The following is an 18793-nucleotide window of genomic DNA, read 5'->3' as shown; positions in this document are numbered from 1 at the left end:
TGACTGTAAGGTTCACAGCCCAATTCGTAACCACTATGTTACCAGAGCTCTATATAACCAAAATAGAATATACTAAAAATGTATCTAATGCTTTCTTCTTCAGTGTTATCAATAATTGTGTAAGTACCAAGACAGTGTTCTACATACTACTTTGATGTAGCGACTGAGTTCTTAAAAGTTTATGAATGACCATCTAAGATGCAACTATTGGTCTCTTCCTGCCTGTTGGAAAAAATTGAAGATGCTTGGAAACAATTAGTCCAGTGTATAAGTGGACTAACTTAACATCAGTCTCCATGACCCTAAATGCAGAAGAGCTAGACAATGCCTGGCTATCACTACCAGTTTCTCTGAAAGGAATCACATTAGTAGGTCTTAGATAGAGTAGTAGAAAAATGTGGAATAAAACTCAAAATCATAAAAAATAGATCAGGCTTACTGGTCAGATAGAGACTAACAGAACCCCAAGACATTGCCCTTGGTCAACCTTTAGGTCTGGAACTGAACTCACCCCAATGGTTCAATTTTCAGCCAAGCAATAGATCGGTATACAGGGGGGATAACAACACTAATGAAATATACACCATAGAATGATCAACCATTCAACATCAAAAGGGCAACATTTACCTAAGGACAAAGCTAAGGAGTATAGGGAGGAATGGAAACAAAAAATGCAGGGATAAAGTGATGTTACATGGAGGGAATTGCAGCTGAGATGCAATGAAGTCTATGATTTGTTGAATGTAAAACTGATAACCTGCTCTGTAAACCTTCGCTCAATTCACAAGAATGTTTTTTGTAAAAATTGTGCAATTACATTTCCTAGTACTTTCTGGAATTTCTCAAATTAAAATACAGTATGAAAATGAGGGGAAACTCTAGGTGGCATTTGTCATGTAAAACAGTAATGCAAAAAGCTACATAAGCGCCTTTCCAACAGAACAGATGGGATGCAGATTCTCTTTTATTTGGAAGATTTACTGATTAACTTATACTTTGAAGAGACACTAATAAAATTTCCTTCAAATATTCAAAGTAATTTTTTTCTTTTTTCATATGCATTTTCATCCTTAAAAAAAAAATAGCTAAACTTACATTTTCCATTGTAATATCATTTGAGGCATTCATCAGATTCACGCTTTTGTCAACAGCTACAATTCCCACTATTGAATGAGGCTGTGTTACAGAGACCTTGAGAGAGACTTTTTCAGATGGTTCAGCATTAGCATTACTCCAATATAGAGCTATCTAAAAAGGGGAGAAAACAGGATTTACTTATTCCATTTTTTGAAAACATGTCTTGTCAGTAGTTGTTAGTGACTAAAAATTTAGCAAAGATTCTACATTTGCCTTAATTTAAGGATAATTCTAAAACCATACATAAATCTTCTTTAGAGAAAGAAATAAGAAAGCTTTACTCCCAAAGTATTTGCAAATCAGAGAACTTTTCCATGTGGTATAAATTTGAATTATCCTTCCCTCTGCTCCCTCTCTTCCTCCATCACCAACTTCCCAGTCAGTGCTGATCACAAAACAACAGTGTCTAACAGACCTGGCAAAGTCCAGTACCAGAAATAGGAAGAGAAAAGATGACAAAGACAAAGTTGCCTACATGATGGCAATCCGAACTTCCACAAATACCAACACAATATAAATTTTATGTTGTTAAAAAAAAAATCTATGACTGGAATTCCATGCCAGAGTAATATCGACCCAACCTTTGTGAAAACTGTGAAATCCTTTAGTTTTAAATCCTGAGTGGATTTGTGTTAAAGTCTTAAGACTAAGAGTCAGAGAACCCAATAATTCCATATAGGAAATAACATATGCAATAACTAAATATGAAGAGGCTTAACCACAGTTCTAGAAATAATATAAACTTATAACCAATTTAACTTAAAAATACTTTTCAAAAGAAATATTACAATTCTTAGGCTAATATGAAGTTTTCTTTTAAAAATTATTATCTTAAATCTTACCTTATTTTTTAAATCAAGCTGAACAGGAATTTTTAGAACATCATTTATAACTTGCCCATCATCTTCAATATAATACACAATAATACAAGCTTTTGGAGCCCAAGAATTTTCTGGTGTTAAAGAGAAGGTGGCTGACTTTTGTTTGCCTATAGCCACCAACTCTCCTCTGGATACTACCTGTAAAGAATAGTAGACAAGTTTAATTTTATGCTAAAGTTGGTAAGAATCTCAGCTGTAACTATATTTATCATCATTTTAAACAAACATGCACATTCTTGATGTAAAGCAACTTCAAAAACCCTTCAGAACGCAAGAAACCCTCTTTGAAAAATATAGCAAGTATGAGGCAGACTGGAAAAGTTTATGGAAAAGCAGGATTAAAAGATAATAGAATTTTAACCAAAATGGGGGGCTACAAAGGCAAGAAGTGACTGGCTTACAAGCTTTCAAGAGGGAACCTAGATCCAGAGGGCATGGAGGAAGATAGAATCTCCACTGAGTAGTATACAATCTGTCTAGGCGGGGCTGACGAAATGAAATGCGAATAGGTCTCTTGTGATACAATAGTGAACAATTGTTATCAGGACCAATTGTGATGGTTGGAAATGTAAAGGTAGACGTTTTTGTAGCAAGGAGGGGCGTGATTAACTTTTCAGTCTAGAATCAGAGGTCCCTGGGACCATGAAGGGAGAAGAGCAGAGAGCGGGACCCTACCCAGAGAAGCTGTTATGTCTGAGATGGAGGCAGAGATGATGACATAGAGAGATGGAGCAGCTGGGGACTTTAGACACAGAGAGGGAGAGGGGCTGTGTGCTGATGACCGGGGGACAGGCTTGTAGTGTATACCCTTTGGTTGGTTTATGATGCATGGAGGGGATTGTAGCCATGGCAATGAAACAATATACGATAGGATGACTATAAAACTAATGTTCTCCCATGTAAACTATCATATAATTCACAATAAAACATTTAAAAAAAAAGATAATAGAATTTTCCACAAAATTTTTGAGGCCCCTCATATATACTGGGAAATAGAAAATGGTAAGATTAGGGAAACCGTAGCTTTGTAATCAAGGATCATAGGGTACCAAGGAAGAACAGGATTAGCAAATCTACAAAGCATGTATGTTGTTGTTAAGTGCTGTTGAGTCAGTTCTAACCCATAGCGACCCTGTAGAGGGTTTCCAAGGAGCATCTGGTGAACTTGAACCACCAACCTTGCAGTTCAAATGGCTTTGCAGTCTAGCACATCAACCCACAGCGCCACACCAGGACTGCACAAAGCATGTATAGTGACAGGTTTTTTTTCCTTTTGTGGTTTTATATTTTATAATTTTTCTAAAATAGCAAATGTTGCTTAATCATCAAATTTGAACATACTGCAAGATTTAATTGTTGTTGTTGTGAAATGCCATTGAATCCGTGCAAAATTTAATTACACCTTATAAATTAGAAATGCAAATATAGGAGAAAAAGGATAAGAAAAAATATTTTATTGCAATATAAAGAAGACGTACTACAAAGGAGAGATACTAAAGTTTAAAAACTAATTTAGTCTAAACAAAAAATAAACACCATTTAAGATAATTGTGTAATGGAATATAAATGTAGATTCTGTAAGAGATTACCATATAGCTTAGCTCCTTCAATCGTTTGTTGCCACTAACCACCAACTCAAAAGGTGATCCCACCTATATATATACATTTAAAAAAAAAAAGTAATTAATATATACATACTAATGACAAGAGAGTCCAAAGAGATTGTAAGTATCAAGTGAATTTATGCATTACCTTTACATTTTCATTTCTTGTTTTCAGCTGGATGTATGTCTTACTTGGAGAATTAAACATACCATGAACTTCCATGCTACTTTCACTATCAATAAAAAAGCCCTAAAACAGAGGAAAAAGAGCTATTAATTTTCATCTTTAGCAGCACCTTGAGGAAAGATGCTTGCTACTGAACAATAACTGAAAACCAAATTCACTTCTTTTCTCATGCAGAAAATAATAACATTCATCAAGCATTAGATCTTCATTACTTTTTATCTTATACCATAAATAAACTGAGAGAGCTCTAGTAGCGTAGTGGTTACGAATCGTGCTGCAAACCTTAAGGTCAGCGGTTAGAAACTACCAGCCGCTCCGCAGGAGAAAGATGAGGCTTTCTACTCCTGTAAGGATTTACACCCTCGGAAACCCTGTACAGGGTCGCTATGGGTCAGAACTGACTCGACGGCACTTAACAACAACAACAACATAAATAAATAAACTGATAGTTTTACAACTTGGAAGCAGGTCTTCAGCATCATAACCTAAGGGAAAAAGCACAATCCAATCTTCTTTCAGAAATAAAGGTATACTATTAAACGACAATGTGAGAGGAAAGGATGATACAGAAAGGTAATCCTTCCACTTCTCCATTTGCTTTTCTCCATAACACAGAGCTTAATTACAAGCGAGAAATCATGGCATCCCACTTGATCCATCAAGTGTCACAACTTCAGAATAGTCTGTTTTGTCAAGGCCCTGACATGGGCAGGGATAAATAATCAAACAAACAAACAAAAAAGCTAGAGTGGGTAGAGATTCCTAGGTAGTCCCTCTAAGAACAATAGCTTAGTAAAGGCTATTGTTGTTGTTAAGGGCCCTTGAGTCTTTTCTGGCTCATAGGGTCCTTGTATGGGGTTTCCGAGGAGTGGCTGGTAAGCTTGAATCGCCAACCTTGGGGTTCAAAGTAACTATGCAGTCCAGCACATTAACCTGCAGTGCTATACTAGGACTCTAGAAAAGGCTATAAGTGCAAAAAATATGTATGTTATTGTTGTTGTTAAGTGCTATCGAGTCAGTTCCAACTCATGGCACCCCTATATTGGATTTCTGAGGAGTGGCTGGTAGGTTAGCAGTTCAGTGTTTATCCTATAGGACTCCAAAATATATATTGTTGTTAAGTGTCATTTCAGCTCATACCAAAATGTAATTTGAAATGACTAAAAATCAACCTAAATTGGGAGCTTGGAAGCTTCTTTATGATATCTTCATAGTCTGTATTTTCTGTACTCTTCAAAATTAACTTAGAAAGAAGAACTAACTCAGTCTAATACTCAGCTACTGTCATAAAATTGTTTTTTTAACAATTTAAAAAAAAACAGAAACGTGTCCACTTCCTATGTACTTTGACCTCCAAAAGTTTGCAGACCCACCACAAGATTACAATAGTAATGACATTTTCGTAGTAATTATCAGAAGCAGATGGTACCTTCACTTGCAGCTCTTTGGAATCATCCAGGATTGGGAATTCAATCTTAAAGATTCCGTTTGGGGGGACAGTGAAATTCATAATCTGGACAGCTTCCATTTCCTGGTTTTTGCTCCACCTGTTCCAGTAGTTAGTATAGTTTCTTTGTGTCACTGTTATAACTACATTGTTTTTTCTTTCTTCAGGTGTCAGCTGATTGCCATCAGAACGTGTTAACTTCACCTAAGTTTCAAAACATGATAGTTTAAAAACACTTAACAGAAGAAACAATGGATTTGACTTCAATTTGGATCTAGTTTCCACATCTGCTTTCATGAGACAGAATTCTCAAAAATATTTTGTTGGAGACTACCTTTTAGGAAAATTAGACAAACATTATTTGGAAACAATTCTAAATACCTCAAATACCTAAAGGGAAATAAGTAATTCATCTACTTCTTAGCCTAAAGATTTTTTAAAGTATTGAAAAGTACTATTTCCCAGTGCATTTCACTATATTAAACTTGCTGCTTTAGACCAGTAATAAACATACCAACTTACAGTTGCTGTGAAGTTGAGAGATGGCTTCAAGACAGTAGCATAATCAAAAAATTCAATGATATACTCATGGTGCTTGAAAAACACATTGGAGGTTGCATTTCTAGAGATACCTGTTTTAAAAATTATACTATTTAGAAAGTAAAAGCAATATTTCACCAACAGCTTCTATCTACTAACCTATCCACTTGAGCCACTTGCCAAAAGGAATACAATATCAGAGCACATAATCCTCATTTCTGTATTATCAATCCCTTCTAAGCACCATTATTGCCATTCTCCTCCTGATGGCATGTACACCAGCAGATTAAGGCCACTGAAAGAATAGCCTTCTGGTGAAAACTGCTGAAATTATAACAGAAAAGTTCAAGAAGTCAACCTTTTTTATTATTATTGTTAAAGATAAATCTCTCTAGGAGGAGGTGAGGTTTCAGGAGATGTAAAGCTAACAGAAAAAAAATGGCTAGCCAGCTGAAAATATAGGCCTTGCCATGGAGTCCTCAGGCTTAAAAGAAGAGTAGAAGTGTTATTCTTTATGAGAGCATCCGGCAAGTTAGACTGAGAATAGTGACAATTTCAGAATTAAGGAACATCTTTGGAAAGGAAATGATGATTCTAAAACACAGTACTAGTCTAAGAAAGGTGACAAAGCAAAAACACATAAATAGTTTTACCTTCACTTCAAAGTCTACCAACCTGTGAGTGATTCTGTTACTGTGGCTAAAATTTCTACTGGCCCAGGGGAAGAAACATCCATGTGGTTATAATGCCCATCTGAAATATCCATTACTTTTTTCATCTCTTCTTCATTAAAAGAGAAATTTGCAGATCCATTTATCTGTTTTATTAAAAAGTTAAATTTTATTTCTCACTTGAGCAATTCAAATTTTAGAATTAAATAAAACTCAGCTTAACTCATAACAATACAATGACTTGTGATTCCATCTTAATTGCTATGAGTGAATTCACACTTATCCCATGAGGAATTTTTTTTATTTCTTACATTGTCATTTCTCTTAATAATTCACCATAAAATCATATTTCTAGAAAAGTTACACTTCAGAGTTTTTTTCCTATTATAAATTGTAAAAATATTTAAAAGTTACCTTAAAAGAACATACAGGGGGCAAAGTTATGAAAATTTCTTAGACATAACCAAACACCTTGAGGGAATGCATCCCTGGCCTAAGGGCTTAGGACTATAGTCTCGAGGTACACCATGATCAATTGGCATGACAGTTCACAAAGAAAATGTTCTACATCCTACTTGGTGAATAGCTACTGAGGTCTTAAAAGTTTATGTGTAGCCATTTAAATTGCTGGTTTCTCCCTTTCTGGTGGAAAGAAGAGTGATGAAAATTTAAAACACATGGAAACAATTAGTCTAGTGGACAACATGACCATCTGTCTCCACAACCCTGAGACCAGAGCTAGATGGTGCTGACTACCACTGTCAACTACTCTGAAAGGAATCACATTAGACAGTCTTGGATAGAGTGGGAGAAAACACAGAAAAAAAACTAAAACCATAAAAAAGACCAGGCTTCCTGGCCTACTAAAGACTGGTAGAACCCTAGAGACTATGGCCCTTGGTCATGTTTCAGATCTGGAACTGAACTCAACCCCATAGCTCAATTTTCAGCCAAGCAACAGAAGTGTCTTTAAGAGGAGCAAGAACACTAGTGAAGTATGCACACAATAGAATCGTTAGCCATTCAAAATCAAAAGGGTAGCATTTACACAAGGACAAAGCTCAGAAGGGTGGGAAAGGAGAAATGGAAACAAGAAAGACAGGGATGAAATGGGATCAACTAGGGTACAGTGAGGGGGTTGCAATCAATGGGATGAAATGTATATGATTTGTTCAATGTAAAATGATATCTACTCTGTAAACTTTCACTCAGTTCACAATAAATGTTTTTTTTTTAATTACCTTTAAAGTTTTTGTAATATTTTTCTTTACTCCCCAGAAGGATAAAGGTGAGAATGTAAGTGTTACGTCTCCTTTAACTGGCTTCCCATATGTATACCTGAAAAATAATGATAGGGTTTCTTTACATTTTCAACTTGATTTTATTAAAATAACTCAATGAAAATATGACTTTCAGCATTATATACTGGCAATCTAACATAAAATAATTCTACTAAAAACATACCCCTCCCACAAATTTTCCAGAAAAAATGTAACTAGGAATATCCTTAATAAATGGTGATCTGTAAAATTAAGGATTTAAAAAGAGAAGGCTTTTCACTATAATACTTCAAAAAAAATTCATAATGTATACTTTGTCCAGGCTCTACCTGAGATACCCCAGTGAAAATATGATAAAAATTGGAAGTGACAGTTTCCTGTCTAAACTTTTTTAAAAGACTGTAAAAATCTTCTACTCCTAGAAACTTGGACTGATCCCAGAAGACATCACAGCTTTTGAGGATTTTTAAATGTTAGCTGAAATTTCAATTTCCATGACCTACTATAGCATGATCCAACATTAACCTAGGCAATTTATTAGACCATAGATTCTGAGCCATCAAATGTCATCCTGGCTGTCAAAAATTGGTTCAGTATATTAAAGTGATCAAGCAAGAAAACTTTAAATAAGAATATATTTTATCCATAGTACAAAAATCATCTTCTTGAGTCAAATCTCATTCTCTGTTGCTTTGCATTCTATATATTAGTTTTCTCTCCACTTAGATTAGAAAGTATTAAAGAGGCAATATTTGGTAAACCATTTTAATGCCAGAAAGCATTCTAAAATAAATGCATTTCCTGGATTTTTCCATCTTATTGTGAAATGCAGAGCCAAATGAGTATGTCTAATTTTTCTTTTGTACTCCATAATCATAATAGTAAACTCCTGCTTCCTGATTCTATTAATTTAACACAGAAACGGCCCCTCAACTCAAAAGGCAGTGACAAAATATAGTATACTACAAACTAAGAAAAGAAAAACAAATTCACTTTCAAATGTGTCACCCTTCCAAAAAAAGAAATAAGCTTTATACAGAAAATTAGTGAAAAACCCTGGTTTACAACTTCGGTATCAAATTTACTCTTTGAAAGAGTCCTCAAAATGCAACATTGCTTATATCTTGTTAAAATTTAAATAGGAGCATTACTAGAATACCAGAAAATAGTATTTTGAAATTTATATCACATGATAGTCCAGAGAGCTTTAAAATCCAGATATATTTTAAATATTCTCAGACACAGGTATCTTCCATTTTTACATAAATGTGAAGCAAATTGAGCTTTCCATGTAACCAAACTGACTATAATAATTGTGAAATATGGATATTGAATGTTACTATCCTAAATAGAATCTGGAAACATTTGGAATAAATGAGCTATTCAGACAATAATAAATGAAAACATTTCAAAAAGAAATCAAAGATTCTCTATGATAATATCATTACCAAAACAAGGAATATTTTTTAAACATTCAGAGCACAAATGATTAAATAATAGCTAAAAAGTGAACCTATAGAGCTACCGGCTGATGGGAAGAGAGGGCATGTGCACAAGAACGCCCACACTTGCAGATGGTACCCACGTGACTTGGCCCGGATGACTGAATGATCAGAGCTCAACCAGGAGAAGAAAGAAGAGGAAAAAAAGAGTGATCTGATACAATTTGATGAACTTGACCTACACCTATGGATGCAGCGACTCAAAAGAGGGAACAAATCCTTACAGCACAAAACATTCCCACCCCCTCCACACACACAGTAGACAGAGATGGGCAACTTGGACATTGGATACCCAAATGGGGTGGGGGGGGTGGGGAGAGACGGACTACAAAGGCAAGAAATGGCTGGCTTACAAGCTTTCAAGAGGGAACCTAGAGATAGGGGGCATGGAGGAAGGCAGAATCTCCACTGAGTACTATCCAATCTGTCTAGGTGGAGCTGATGAAATGAAATGCAGATGGGTCACCTGTGATACTACAGTGAATGATTGTTATCAGGACTGATTGTGAGGGGTGGAAATGTAAGGGTACACGTTTTGTACCAAGGAAGGGAGTGAATAATTCTCCAGTCTAGGAGCGGAGGTCTCTGGGACCATCAAGGGAGAAGAGCCGAGAGCGGGACCCTACCCAGAGGAGCAGAGATGCCTGAGATAGAGACAGAGACGGTGATGTGGAGTGATGAAGCGGCTGGGGACTTTGGATCCAGAGAAGGAGAGGGACTGTGTGCTGAAGACTGCAAGGGGGGAGGGGGGAGGGAGTGCAGGGGGCAGGTTTGTAAGGTATACCCTTTGATGATGCATGGAGGGGATTGGAACCATGGCAATGAAACGATATATGATGGAATGAATGTAAAACTAAAGTTCTCTCATGTAAACTATCATATAAATCACAATAAAACATTAAAAAAAAAAAAGTGAACCTATGATTTTTTTTAAAAAAGCGAACCTGTCAATGCAATTCATGTTTCTCCCACTTCCCCCTCACACATTATTTCCACAATACAAATGGTTCACTTTATCAAATAACAAACATTGTTGTTGTGAAGTGTCGAGTCAATTCCAACTCATAGTGACCCTATATGAGGTTTCCGAGAAGCAGCTGGTAAATTTGAACTGCCAACCTTGCGGTTCAAACTGACTTTATGTTTGAGTGCTTATCCTACAGCACCACACCAGGATGCCTAAATAATAAATACATTTTAATAAATCTTAGAGTAAATACTATATGAAATTTTCCACTGTCTCCAGGAGTTATAAAAGTAAACTAGATTTATGCATTGTTATTTTCTTTACAATGCTCTAGAATCCACTGTGACTTATTACTTATTTATTTTAATGAGAATAAGAATGGTGAGCAGATGTTCACAATGAAGTTAACCAACAAATGCAGATTTTCAGTCATGTCAGTTAAAAGTTTTCAAAATTAAAAGAGCCTGTTAATTTTCTTCTCTGGGAAGTTTCTAGTAATGCTAATGCACATTATAGTTTGGGACAGATGGCTATCAGGAAACAAGTAACCTAAATTGTTTATCATCCACTTAGAGGGAAGACTATAATAACTATTATGAAATAAATGTTTATAAAATTATCTCGGTAACTTAATAACAACCATCCAGTGATAAGAAAACAGAAATTTTTTTTCAAAATACACCCAAGGAACAGCTTGATTTCAAGTCCTATTTTCCATCCAGTAATTTAGGGATAAAATAAAATCTATTTCTCATAGGATTAATTTGGTTCCCTCCAAATGGTGGCTGCTGTTGTTGTTAAATGCCATTAAGTCAGTTCCAAGTCATAGTGACCCTGTATAGGATTTCCAAGGAGTAGCTGATGAGTTTGAACCACTGACCTTGTATTTCAAACCCATCTTGCGGTCCAGTACTGTATCCCACAGCACCACACCAGGACACCCCAAATGGTGGTGGGGGTTATGTGCTATGGAGTCGGTTCCAAATCATAGCGGTCCTGTATAAGGTTTCTAAGGCTGTAAATCTTTATAGAAGCAGAAAGCCTCATCTTTTTCCTGTGGAACCACTGTTAGTTTCAAACTGATAGCTATAAAAGTATCAGCCTGACTCATAACCACTATTCTACCAAGTTCCTTTTAGGGAAGTTTTTAATTGGATTTGAAGACTTTGCTATGCTATATATAGCTTAAAACTGAAATCTTAGGGGTCACATTGCTTATCTGTTCTTTCAATAAGCACTTTTTGGAAGCTTACACTATGACTGAAACCATAGTAGACACTAAAAGCAGTAAGCAAGATGCATACCTTTTCAAACAGGTGGTCTAGCAAATAACACAGTGTGGCTGGAGAGTGCTATATGAGGTATAGGATTAGATTATCAGGGAGTAGTCGTCAGTTTGCATATGTAATTGCCTACTGGTAAAAAAAAAAAAAAAAAATCTATTCTTTAAAGCACAAGTATAATTTTGGGGTAAAGACTGGCAAGATAAAGAATGGAAAAACAGGGAGGTTTCAAAAGACATGAAACTAGAAAAGAAGAGACCCTTGTAAGATATACTAAAGAATTTGAAATTCACCCTCAGGAAGTAGGAATATTTTAACTTTTTACACACAAAAAAATAATAAGATTACATTTGTTTTTTAAGGGGGAAAAACACTCTGGATACAATATAGAGAAAGGGAATCAAGAAAATCATTTAAGAAACTAGTGCAGTAGTTGCGAAGAGGTGTCCTGATATGGCACTGTGGCTAATGCACTGGACTGAAAGGTCAGTTTGAACCGCAAGGTCAAGCTCACCAGCTGCTCCTCAGAAGCCCTATGAGTCAGAACCGACTCAATGGCACTTAACCACAACAAGTTGAGAAGAGAAATGATGGGGGCCTAAGTCAAGGAAGTGATGCTGGAGGAAAGTGAACACATTTGGGAGATTTTAGGAGATAGAATAGAGCACATGTTGATTAGATGTGAGGATTAAGGGCAAGGGAAAATGCAGCTGATTGGACAACTGATAAGTGCACAAGAATCAATTATAAATATCAAATTATAAATAGCAGCAGAAGTTCTGGTCAGGAAGAAGAAAACTCTGAGTAATCATGTTGAGAAGAGAGTCAAAGATGGAACTCTGAAGAACACAACTTTTAAAGGTTGGATAGAACATTCACAAATATCTATATAGGTTTGACAGAGGATAATTCTACATATTTATTTATATAGTGAATCCTGGTATGGCACTATAGGATAATCACTGGACTCATACCTATAAAATCAGCAGTTCAAACCCACCAGAGCCTCTAGGAAACACTATCTAAGGCCACTATTAGTCAGACCGACTCAACGGCACACAACAACATTTAAGTAGTAGAGCATACATAGAGTCCTGGTGTGGCAATGTTGGATAAGCACTAGACTGCTAACCACCAGCCACTTCTTGGAAACCTTATGTAAGGGTCACTATGAGTCAGAACTTAACAGCACTTAACCAAGCAATATGGGGACAAAATTATGAAAACTTCTTAGCCATAATGAAACCTCTTGAGCAAATGAGTTACTGGGCCTGGGGGCTTAGGGCCATAGCCCTGGGAAACACTGAGGTCAATTGGTGTAACACAGTCCACAAAGATAATGTTCTAAATCCTACTTTAGTGAGTAGTTATTGAGGTCTTAAAAGCTTGTGAGCCATCTAAGGTGCAACTATAGTTCTCCCCATCCAGAGTAAACAAGAGTGAAGAAAATCAAAGATGAAAAAAACAATTTGTCCAAAGGACTAATGGGCCACATGAACCTCATCTGCCACAACCCTGAGACCAGACAAACTAGCTGGTGGCTGGCTGCCACTACAGATCCCTCTAAAAGGAATCATGTTAGAAGGTCCCAGATTAAATGGGGGGGGACACATAACAAATTTCAAAATCATTTAAAAAAACCACTTCCTGGTCTGATAGAAACTGGTGAAATCCCTGAGATTATGCAACTATGTCCAATTATGGCCCTAGGCACCCTTCAAACCTGGAACTGAACTGCACAACCCACCCCTGCCCCCATAACTCAATGTTTAGCCAAAGGATGTTGTTGTTGTTGTTAAGTGCCTTCAAGTCGGTTCCAACTCATAACCACCCTGTAAAGGGTTTCCAAGGAGCAGTTGGTGGGTTTGAACTGCTGACCCTATGGTTCGCAGTCCTGTGCTGATCCTACAGCACCACACAAGGCCTATGAGGTGAACATTAACACCGGGCAGTTACACAACCACTGGAATAATCAACCATACAAGATCAAAAGGGCAGCATTTGCCCAGGGGTAAAGCTCAAAAGGCAGGAAAGCACAAAGAGGAATGGTAAACAAAGGAAGGAAGGGAGAAGAGTGCTACTACATTGTGGGGACTGTAAACAATGTCAGAAAATAAAATGTGTATGAACTGTTAAATGGAAGTCCAATTTGCTCTGTAAACTTTCACCAAAAATCACAATTTGAACAGAGGATGAATAGAAGAATTGCCTTCAAAGACTCTAAGGAGTACCAAAAGAAACAGAAAAATCTGAACGGAAATGGGAGTGACAACAGTTTCAAATGCTACAATATAAAAAAAAAAAGAGAGAGATTTATAAAAGGCTAAATAAGGACCCTCAAGATTGAGCAAGAAGGAGATCTTTGTGACCTTGTTGAAAGCAATCTCAACGGCAATGTGGTGAGAGTGAAAGACAGATTGTAGATGGCTGAAAAATGAATGGAATGAGAAGTGAAAAATGTAGCTAAGCTTGATGACGAGGCAAGAAGTAGGACAATAGCTGAAAGGTGCCAGGGAGGTCTAGGTAAGGTTTACTTCTTTTAATGAACATGGTTAAACGCAGAGTGAAAATGCCACTAAAAAGCAAAATATCAAAGACATCAAATATAAAAAGTCAAGATATAGATAAGAATAGTGGGATTCTCCAGACAGGTCATCATATCCAAGGCCCAAGTGGAGGAATCACCAATCTGGAAGGAGGAGAAACACTACATTCATTATGACAGACAGAGTCAGGATGATGATAACTACTCTCCTGACACTTCAATGTTGCTAAGTGCCGTCAAATCAGTTCCAACTCATAGCAGCCCTGTATAGAGTTTCCTAGAGGCAGCTGGTGGGTTTGAACCACCAACTTCATGGATAGCAGTCCAGTGCTTATCCCACAGTGCCACACCAGGACTCTATGGTAGCCAGGATAGCCATGAGAGCCAAAATAGAGGGGCTTTTAAAGTCCATAATCAGTAGACTTTTAGAAGTTATTCAAGATAATCTGAGTGAGTATGAGTCAATCAGCTGAAGTCCTTAAAAGCAGAGCTAAGACTTCCTGAAGAAGAAATTCTGCCAATAGGGAACAGCTTCATCCTGTGCCTGAGTGTTCCAACCTGCCTATCTCAAGAATTTTAGACTTGTCTAGCCAGTTCCAACAATCACATAAACCAACTACTTGTTACAAATCTCTAAATATGTATCTCCTACTAGTGTATCTTCTTCCACCACACTTCTGTCAGTTTGACATACTATGATGGCTTGTATGTTGCTATGATGTTGGAAGTAATGTCACCAGTATTTAAATACCAACAGGGTTGCCAATAGTGAACAGGTTTCAGATGAGCTTTCCAGACTAAGACATACTAGGAAGAAAGAGAGGCAGACCACTTCTGAATGTTTAAACACTGAAAACGTTATGAATAACAGCAGAATGTTGTCAGATACAATACCAGAAAATGAAAACATTATGAATATCACTAGATTAATGTCAGATATAATGCAGAAAGATGAACCCCTCAGGTTAGAAGGCTCACAAAATGCATGTGTGGAAAAGCTGCCTCCTCAAAGTAGAGTTGACCATGGTGATGTGAAGGGATTAAATCTAAATTATTTCTTCATTGCAAATACCTTTTTAAAACAATATAAAAGAGATGATTATACAGATGGACTTTACCAGATAGAATACACAAAAATCAAATTGATTACATCTGTGGGAAGAGACGGTGGAAATGCTCCATATCATCAGTCAAAACAAGGCCAGGACAGATTGTGGAACAGACCATCAATTGCTCATATGCAAGTTCAGGCTGAAACTGAAGAAAATTAAAACAAGTCCAAAATATGACCTTGAATCTATCCCACCTGAATTTAGAGATCATCTCAAGAACAGATTTTCTGCATTAGACACTAATGATTGAAAAGTTGTAGGATGATTAAGAATATTATACAGGAAGAAAGAAAAATGTCATTAAAAAAACAGGGAAGGGGGAAAAGACCAAAATGGATATGGAAGAGACTCTGAAACTTGCTTTCCAGCATACAGTTGCTAAATCAAAAGGATGAAATGAGGAGGTAAAAGAGTGCAACAAAAAATTTCAAAGAGCAGTTCCAAAAGACAAAGTATTATAATGAAATGTGTGAATACCTGGCGTTAGAAAACCAAAAGAGACGAACACTCTCAGCATTTCTCAAGCTGAAAGAACTGAAGAAAAAATTTAAGCTTCAACTTAAAATAGTGAAGGATTCTATGGGCACAAGATTGAATGATGCAGAAAGCTTTTTTTAAAAAAAAAGAAGAAGAAGGAATACACAGAGCTACTGTACTAAAAAGAAATGGTCAATGTTCATCCATTTCAAGAGGTAGCATATGATCAAGAGCCAATGAGACTGAAGGAAGAAGTCCAAGGTGCACTGAAGATAATGGCAAAGAATAAGACTCTGGGAATTGAAATTGAAATCTTTCAACATAGTGATGCATCACCGGAGGCACTTATTCATCTATGCCAAAAAATTTGGAAGACAGCTATGACCAACTGATAAGAAGACATTCAGACTTGTGCCCATCCCAGAGAGAGGTGACCCAGCAGAATGCAGAAATCATTTAACAATATCATTACTATCACATGCTAGTAGAACTTTGTTAACGAGAATTCAAAAATGGCTGCAACAGGACATCAACAGGGAACTGCCAGAGAGTCACCCTGGATTTAAACTAGGACTTGGAATGAGGGATATCAGTGCTGACACCTCCTCTCCTTCCCTCCCCCGCAGTCCCACCGTGGGCAAAGCAAGATGGATTGACACAGTGGCAGCAGCAATGGACTCAAACATAACAACAATTGTGAGGATGCCTCAGGACCGGGTAGCGTTTCACTCTGTTGTGCATAAGGTCACTATGAGTCAGCACCTACTCAACAGCACCTAACAACAACAACTAACAGTTTAGCTTCTTTGGTTGAACTTTGAACTTTTTAAGAAGCTTTAATTGATTGTGTGAAATCCCTGGCATGCCCTTAAAAAACAAAAACAGACCAAAAGAAGATATCCAGACTCAAACCACAGGGACATCAATGGTTTATGTGGATTTGTACCCACTGATTTTTACAGCCAGTAGTCAAAGAATTCAAAATAAAAACTAAGCAGAATGCTTATTTACTTTTGACTAAGATCAAGTACATTATAATGATTATATAATATACAGATGTCTCTTATGTTTTCTAAACCATAAATCCATCCACAAAACTCAATTGATACTTTCCTTTCTTTCTTTTTCTTTTTTGCCTTTTTGCTACATGGATTTTGCAAAACTTTACACCAGAGGAGTCCTCAAAATATTTTGGTCTGTGCATTGCTTGTTCTGGGAGACACACTACTGCCCTTAGCTTGTCCCTGCCACAAAACTTCACAACAAAAAGAAATAATGTTGACCAGACAGAAGATATCTCATTTTTATTAATAATTTCACTAAATTATGAAAATATTTCAGAAATTAAAGCACAGATATTACCACATTAAAAATAAAAGTCCTTCCTTCAATTATGCAAGGGCAATCCTACACAACACTTTTGAAAATGACTAGTCTACAACTCTGATGATGCTTTTTGCATTACCAATACAAATGCTACGCTCTGTCAAAACCGTGGTCTTGGGGGACACCAAGGTCAATTGGCATCACATAATCCACAAAGACAATGCTCTCCATCCTACTTTGATGAGGAACAACTAAGGTCATAAAAGCTCATGAGAGGTCATCTAAGGTGTAACTATTGGTGTCTCCTTATCCAGAGCAAAAAAGAGCTAAGAAAATCAAAGATGCACAGAAACAACTAGTCCAATGAACTAATGGACCACACAAACACCAGCCTCCATGACACTGAAACCAGAAAAACAATATGGTGCTTGTCTACCACTACCAACTGTTCTGAAAGGGATCACATTGGAAGGTCCTGGGCAGAGTGGGAAAAAATGTGGAACAAAACTCAAAATAATTTAAAAATAAAACCAGAGACTGGCAAAACCTTGAGACTATGGTCCTTGGTTACCTTTCAGGTCTGGAACTGAATTTACACCCATGATTCAATTTTCAGCCAAGCAATACATAGGTGTATAACGGGGACTAGTGAAATACACACACCATAGAGTGGTCAAACATTTGAGATTAAAAGGGCAGTATCTACTCAAGGACCAAGTTCAGAAGGGTTGGGAAAGGAGGAGGAATGGAAACAAGAAACACAAGAAGGAAGTATGATAAGTGATATTACATTGTCGGGATTACATCATTGAGATGAAATTAAGTGTATGATTTGTCAAAGGTAAAACTGACCATCTGCTCTGAAAACCTTCACTCAATTCACAATAAAAAGTTTAAAAAAAAAAAAAAAAAACAGCAGTCTTGCTGGTTGAATAGTGACTATGGCCCTTAGTCACATTTCAGGTCTGGAAATGAACTCACCCCAGTGACTTAATTTTCAGAAAAATAATATGCAAGTATATAAGAGGAACAGTGACACTAAGGAATTATTCATACCTTAGAATCAACAACCATTTGAGATCAAAAGGGCAGCATTTACCCAAGACAAAGTTCAGAAGGGTTAGGAAAAAAGGAGGAATGGAAATAAGAAACACAGGGAGAAAGTGGACTAAGTGATGGTCTATTGTGGAAATTACAATCAATGACATGAAAAAAAAATGTGTGTGAACTGTTGAATAGAAAACTGATTTGCTCTGTAAACCTTCACCCATTCACAATAATAGTTAGGTGTGTTTATTTTTTCATTCTATGCTCTGCAAAATGAATAAAAGGAGATTATGTATTCATCTGCTAATTGCAATAAGACAAGCAAATTCCTTCTCTAAGATCTCAATCTCAACCTTCAACACTAACAAAAAGAAAAAATATAGACATATACATAAAATTTAAGAAGAGTTAAATTGTCTCATAGACATGCTAAAGCAAATGGAAGAAATTACAAGGTACAAGAGCTAAAAAGAAAATTTCAAAGATCAGCTCAAGAAGATAAAGCCAAATATTACAACCAAATATGCAAAGATCTGGAGTCAGAAAACCAAAAGGAAAAACACACTCAGCAATTCTCAAGCTGGGGAAACTGAAGAAAAAATTCAAGCCTCAATTTTTGTTATTGAAAGATTCTCTGGGCAAATTATTGAATGATGTAGAAAGCATCAAAAGAAGAAGATGGAAGGAATACACAGAGTCACTGTACCAAAAGGAAATGGTTAATGTTCAACCGTTTCAAGAGGCAGCATATGATCAAGAGCCAATGATATTGAAGGAGGAAGTCCAA

The 18793-nt window shown here is 36.6% G+C and overlaps 1 protein-coding gene across 1 annotated transcript in view; it reads right to left on the bottom strand.

The window, feature by feature from the left end:
* The window catches only part of CD109 (CD109 molecule), a 148985-nt gene that overhangs the window by 61023 nt on the left and 69169 nt on the right, over positions 1-18793 (bottom strand). The window contains exons 8-15 of the mRNA XM_006835791.1: positions 7709-7805; positions 6472-6613; positions 5779-5888; positions 5239-5460; positions 3771-3872; positions 3608-3670; positions 1980-2156; positions 1096-1248 (exon numbers count right to left, since the gene is read on the bottom strand). Coding sequence (XP_006835854.1) covers positions 1096-1248; positions 1980-2156; positions 3608-3670; positions 3771-3872; positions 5239-5460; positions 5779-5888; positions 6472-6613; positions 7709-7805 — 1066 coding nt within the window. The remainder of the gene's footprint in view (positions 1-1095; positions 1249-1979; positions 2157-3607; positions 3671-3770; positions 3873-5238; positions 5461-5778; positions 5889-6471; positions 6614-7708; positions 7806-18793) is intronic.

Source organism: Chrysochloris asiatica, unplaced genomic scaffold (assembly GCF_000296735.1).
Source record: "Chrysochloris asiatica unplaced genomic scaffold, ChrAsi1.0 scaffold00019, whole genome shotgun sequence".
NCBI classification, from domain to species: Eukaryota; Metazoa; Chordata; class Mammalia; order Afrosoricida; family Chrysochloridae; genus Chrysochloris; species Chrysochloris asiatica.
This window is presented reverse-complemented; position numbering and strand designations above follow the sequence as displayed.